Source organism: Propithecus coquereli, unplaced genomic scaffold (assembly GCF_000956105.1).
Source record: "Propithecus coquereli isolate 6110/MARCELLA unplaced genomic scaffold, Pcoq_1.0 Scaffold39, whole genome shotgun sequence".
Taxonomy (NCBI): domain Eukaryota; kingdom Metazoa; phylum Chordata; class Mammalia; order Primates; family Indriidae; genus Propithecus; species Propithecus coquereli.
Window position 1 is genome coordinate 1,205,682 of NW_012149618.1, and position 6,456 is coordinate 1,212,137.

Sequence of the window (6,456 nt, forward strand, 5' to 3'; positions counted from 1 at the left end):
CTGAGCTTGGGCCCAAAGCAGGAAGGACACCAAGGCTGGCTCCTGGTAGCTTGGGGTGGGGGGAGACCAAAGGCCCCAAACGGAAAAAACAGCCCCTACTTCGTCTCCTGGCTCTGAGCGGAAGCCAGCCCGGCAGTCATGGCCTCTGGATGCTCAGCCGGGAGGATGTTGCCCTCCCGCTCACCAGAAAGTCCGGGGCTCTGCCCGCTCAGCCCCGGGCCCGCACAGCTCGGTCCTCAGTGGCTGTGTCCCGGGTGATAGCACTGGGGAGGGAGGCAGGAAGGGCCGCCCCGCGGCTCGGGGCCCTGGCGTCGGGCATGTCACGCGGGCGGCCGTGGGGGCGGGACACGGTGCGTCTGTCGCGGGCACCTGTGTGGGTGGGTGAGAACGTGTACTTGCCAGTGCTTTGTACGTGACCGGCCTTTTAAGGTGTGTCGCACCGTCACGTCCGTCTCCCCCTCCCTGCTTCCTTTCCGGCCTCTTCCCCCACAGCCAGCTCCCCACCTTTCTCGCAAACCCCCGCCCCAAGGCCCGGCCGCCGCCTCCTCTCGGACCTCCACGCTCGGCCCCGAGAGCCTGCGGGCGGCCAGGAGGGGGCGCCGGGAGCAGCTGCGTCAGCCTGCGCCGGGGGCTGGGAGTGGGGGACCCCGCGCCGCTCCCGACCGAGTGGCGGCCCCAGACAGCATCGTCTCCCCAGCCTCCTTTGGCCCGCACACGGTTCCCACCTGGGACCTTCCACGGCACTGGATTACATTTACGGGGAATCGCTTATTCACTAGAAGAAAATCAAGGCTGAGAGGAATTGTGAGATGATTTGAGGACTCGTCCAGACCCTAAATTCTGCAGAAGAGGAAATTGAGGCCTGGGGAGTGGAGTGACTTCCGGCCAGAGCTGAGATGAGCTTTCAGGGCCCCTGATACCCCAGCCAGCTCCCTCTCCCGTGCACCACCACCGTTATTCCTTGACCTGCCCCTTTCCTGATTCCCCAAGCTCCCCAAAACAGAATGGCTTTTCCTTATGCAGTTTCCAACCGGCTTCTTTCTGGAATTTTCTCCCTAACAGACTCTGCGCATGCCCACTTCAGTGATCTCTCTCTCTCTCTCTCTCTCTCTCTCACACACACACACACACACACACACACACGCACACACGCACACACGCCTTCCAGCCTGGCCCGCTGCTTCAGAATGCGCCACTTGTCGTGAGTCAGGGAGGGTCAGCTGCTCTCTCAGTACACCCATGCAGCCCAACTGCTCCTGGCCCAGACGCAGGGCCAAGGGCAGGTCCAGGTGGCTGTGTGCCTTGCAGGGTGGCCCTGGCAGGCCTGAACATGACCCTAGGGCATCTCAGGTCATGGGGAAGGGGTGGGGAGGCCAGAGTGCTCTGACATTTACCTCTAGGTCTGAGATTGTGCTCAGCCAGGGGCCACCCAAGTTCTCATCACAGTGAACCCAAATCTCCATGGCAGGGCTGAGGCCAGGTCTGCCTCAGAGGGCAATCGCTGGCCTGATTCTGGGCCCCAAGCTCAATTCAAGCAGAGGGGGCTTTACTAGTTGTATAATCTTGGATAAGTAACCTTTCTGAACTCCCAGTCTCCCAATCTGAAAGATGGGGATAAGGGTCTTCCTCGCTGGATCACAAGGATGAAATCAGAGTACATGCAGAGCAGGGCTCCTTCACCTTTCATGTGTGTGGAAATCGTGAGAAGCGCTTTGTGACGTAGCTTCTGATTCAGTAGGTCTAGGGTGGGACATGCAATTCGATTCTGCTTTTTCTAACTTCCCAGGCAATGAGGCCGCTGGCAGTGGTCTGTGGCCCGCTGTGAGCATGGAGGATTGAGAACACCCAATACAGCGGACATTCAGTAGAGGACAGCTACGTCACCATCGCTACAGTCACCATCGTTACAGTGTTAATGTGGGGCATGCAGGAGCAGTCCCAAGGCAAGCGGTGGCCTGTCCAGGTGCTGGCTCTTGTTCTTATGGCTCATTTCACCATCTCCCCTCTTCCTGATTCTTTCCCTGGCTGTACTAGCAGCATCTGGGCCTCCTACGTGCACATGGGAGGGTGCCCAGGCCACAGGCACGCTGCCTTAAAGTCCTGTGTTTTTACGACATATGAACTAACCAGAGGGGTTCCAGGAGAGACGGACAGGGCCCCCTGAGAAGAGACCTGGAATGAGGGGAACTGAAAGAAGACCACGGCCAAGCCACATCCTCCCTGGGGCCTCAGTCTCCTTCCTCATCTGAATGACCAGCTGAGCCTGGGTTCTCTGTCAGCTGACTGCAGGAGCCTCCACCCCGGATCACGCCACTGCCTGCCACACCCTGGCAGAGCCTCCGGTAGGCCACTGCCCACCCCTCTAGGACACACCTCACTAATCTCAGCATCTGGGCCATTCACAGTGGGCTTCAGGGATCCCACCAACTCTGATCCCTGTTAGCATCTCCACTTCCTGGGTCACTCCGGGGCCACACAGGAGTGCCCCATGCCAAATTCTGGAGGCCAAGACTTGGAGCATTTCTGCCTGCCATGCTCAGCCCTCAGATTCTGAGGAAGATCCACCTGATGTCTGAAAGTCCCATACCCAGGAATCATCCTTGATACCATCTTTCCCTTCCCTCTCATATCCCTGGCATTTGTCACCTCTCTCCATCTCTGCTGCCACCTCACTCATCAGAGCCACCTCCCCTCCCCTCTGACACCAGCAGCAGCCTCCCAACCTCTCATCCTGCTTCCTTGCCCCTCTGTTCCATTTCAGGATGCAGACGACACAGTGATCTTTTCAAATAGCAAAGGTGATCATGTCACCCCTGAGAAGGCAGCCTCGAAGGCCTGGTCTGGCCCGTCTGCCCACATGGCTTCCCACACCCTTCTCCCTAGCTCTCTCCACTCTGGCTCTGTGGCTTCTGCCAGGTCCCTGGGTGCCCTGCTCCCTCCTACCTGGGAGCCTTCATACCTGTTCTCACTGTCTCCCTCCACTCCCCTCCCCCGATGGACTAGCTCATTCTTCAGCTTAGGCATAACAGCTCACGCCAGCCCAGGTTCCTTTGTTATAGGCCTCATGGAACCATGTTTCATTTCCCTTAGAGCGCCTATCTCCACATATAATCACACATTTTTTGAAGTGTGGATTTCTCATTAATGTCTGTCTTCCGAGCCAACTGAGGTCCTTGAGGGCAGGAACTGCGTTTTTGTTCATGATGGTTTCCCCAGTACCTGGTAGAGATCCTAGCACACACGAAACGGGTGTTTAATAAGTACCTGTTGATTGACCGAAGCAGGAGCTCCTGAGAACAACTAGAAGTGGAGACAGGGGAATCTCAAACTGAAAACAGACCTTCAAGGCTAAAGAGCAGTCTTAGAGCCATGGTTCTATCCCACAAGGCAGGAAGGCCTCGGGCAGCAGCTTGGCACCAGCCGTGGTGGGATCCCAGGAACCTGGAAGTCAACTGAGACTGGCCCGTGAGGAGGCACCACGTTTGGCTAGGAAGGGCTGATGGGGTCCCCTTGCACACCCGGCATTGTCAGCTGGAGGGATGGTGACTTCTCCCTTTCCTCCTCTGTTTCATTCCACTCAGGCCCTTCCCACACTGCCACAAAGGGTCAGAATACATGCAAGGAGGCCTGGACAGTTCAGGAACCATCTCAGCACCAAGCCCCATTCCAGAACAGCAGAGGATAGGGGGAAGGCACGTGATCAAGATTTAATAAGTCCTGGATCTGCCACTTAAGATTGGGGTCCATGGGTAAGTCACTTCATCTCCTTAAGCCTCAATATTTTCTCCTTAAAATGGGGATAAAAATGCCTCTTGAATAAATTGTTTGGAGGAATAAATAAAATAACAAATGCAAAATGCCTCAGAAAGTGCTCTGCCCATAGTGGGAGCATCATAAATATTTGTTGAATAATAAATGAGTGAAAGCTTTTTAATAGGTTTGGAAATCTCTTTTTTGGAAATGTTCTCTATCCTGCATGAATATTAGGTTTGGATCCATGCAAAATAAGTCACGCCAATTAATCAATTTACTCATTCCATCATACACACTTGGAAGGAAGACTTTTTGAAATTAAAATGCACATATGCAAAACAACCTGGCAGGGCCCTGGGAGGATCAAATGTGATAATGTATGAGAAAGCGCTTTGTAAACTGTGAAGCCCTGTACAAATGCTAGTTGTCCTCATTACTAACATGTTTACAGCTCGGTTGGCCCTGAAATTGCTGGCTTAACCTAAAAGAGAAAAGTGGGCAACTTTCCAGGATTCCAGGGCTAGGCCAAAAAGTCCCCAGATGAAGAGGCCTGGGCTGGGCAGTGCACAGACCACCCCCAACACAACCTGCCCCCCATGGCCCACTGTCACAACCAAGTTTCCAGTGGAGTCAACCAAACTATGGTGGGCTCAGGACCTCTGCACTGGGGGAGGCACACAGGGCATCTGCTGCCCTCGAGTGCCCAGGCTGGGGCTACAAACACAGCAGTCCCCAAGAGCTGCTGGTCACGTGGAAGAGTAAGCAGGCCAGGTGGTGGCTGAGGGAATTGGGGGGCACAACAAGCCGTGGACAGGACCTGTGATCATCCCAGTCTAGCAACCATTGGCACTATGCAAGCCCACTGTTGCCAGATCTAGCTTTTTTTTTTTTTCAAGAGAAGCCAAAACTCCAGATTTTTATGTGAAATTTTTTGATTTTTAAATACTGGCAACTAATTTTTTAAATGTTTAAAACACTACATGAGCCAAATAAAACGTGTGCCGGCTGCATTCAGCCAGTAGCTTCCATGCCATAGGCTTGGCAGGCCGACCTTCAGCTACCACCTGGCCCATCCCTCCTGGGACCTGCCAGAGAACCAAATCTCTAACCCTCAGGGAATCCCGGTGGGCCCAGAAGAGGCTGCCCCTTGTGCTGGGGACTCACCCTCTTCTGCAGGGGCTCCTCGGCCCTCCTTGGGGGTGCAGCAGCCATTTTCCACTGCTCTGGAGGCTTCAGGCGGGGTCTCAGCTGCACCCTCTCCCTCTGCTGGGGCCCCGCCCTTCTGCCCCCCAGCAGGGCTCCCCTCTTCTGGCTGGGGCTCACTCCGCTTCTCCAAGTCCCCATTGGGCAACAGTTCGGAGCAGCCTGAGTCCTGGGCTGTGGATGGGGACTTGGAGGTCACTGCAGTGTCCTTCGGCGTGTCGCTGCTTTCCACCTGCAGAGATGAAGGAAGATACACAAGGGTGAATTAGACCAGCAGTCTTAGCCTATTTTGGATCATGACTCCTCTGAAATTCTAGTGAAGGTTGTACACCCTCTGTCCAGAAACTGTGTTCACATAAACCTTCATGAAGCAGATACATTCATAATTTTGCTTTCAATGTCAAAGGGGTCATGGGCCTGACCCCTTGAAGTCATGGGGTCTGTGGAATCCAGTTTAAGTAACAGGAGAAGAATCCAGGCAGGTTTGGCAGCCTGGTTTCACTGCCCAAGGGACACCCACCCATCCTCATTCACTGAGGTTACATAGGGCTTGCAAGCCCTCTCTGCAGCTGCTAGTAAAAAACAAATGCTCCCCGTAATTCACATCAGGACCCCTCTCCAGAAGGTTCCACTGGCACCAGATCAATTCTGGGAACCCAGGCTGGTCTGACTCCCGGCTTTTCTTTTGATCTCTCGAGGCATGAGAGTCAAAGGAGGCCTACCAAGGAAGCACTCTCTGGGCCCCCACGGTTCTCCCAGGCTCTCAGACCCAGAAGAGCTGAGGCTCCAGCAAGCACTTTGCAGTCTCTGCAGCAACCCCTCCTGGGCACAGGGTCCCACATTTCCCCCTCACAAGGAACGCACTTCTTTTCCTCTCAAATCAGAGAGGAAACTAATATAAAAGTTTCCAGGTTCCAGGTAATAACAATCAAATCAAGAGTACTCCTGGCTGTTTTTGTATGTGTCTCTGCGCGGTGACAAAGCTCTTCTCACCCATGACCCCTGTAGAGTTTCTCAGCCTCCCTGGGAAGCAGGTGAGGAATCTGGGGCTCTCTGAGAATTTTGTGATTTGCTCATGGTCACACGCGTTGTAAGGACAGAATAGTACAGGAGAGCAGGATGCCCTCTGCGCTCTGCTGTGTGTACATACTCGGTCCTCAGCCGCCCGGAAGCAAGCGGGCCAGGACACCTCAGGAAGAACATGCCCAGGGCCACCAGGCTGCCCCGGTGGCTCCACTTGCAGAATAACGCCTGCCCAGCAACGCACTGCTTTCAGAGAGCACCTCAGTTTTCCCACCTCTAAGGTGGGGAGGACTAGGCTAGACCAATGGAGGTTTTGTCTTTTTTAAGTCTTTATTTTTTCTATTTATAAAAAGTCAAGCACATATTTTTATAAAAATTCAAACCACACAAAAATGACTAGTGTTAAAAATTTAAAGCTCCAGGCCGGGTGCGGTGGCTCACGCCTGTAATCCGAGCACTCTGGGAGGCCGAGGCGGG

General features: G+C 54.3%; 1 protein-coding gene across 1 annotated transcript in view; it reads right to left on the bottom strand.

Annotated features, from left to right (window-relative positions):
- The window catches only part of DNMT3A (DNA (cytosine-5-)-methyltransferase 3 alpha), a 94,895-nt gene that overhangs the window by 37,678 nt on the left and 50,761 nt on the right, over positions 1-6,456 (bottom strand). Inside the window, exon 4 of the mRNA XM_012652545.1 lies at positions 4,918-5,188. Within this exon, the coding sequence (XP_012507999.1) occupies positions 4,918-5,188 (271 nt within the window). The remainder of the gene's footprint in view (positions 1-4,917; positions 5,189-6,456) is intronic.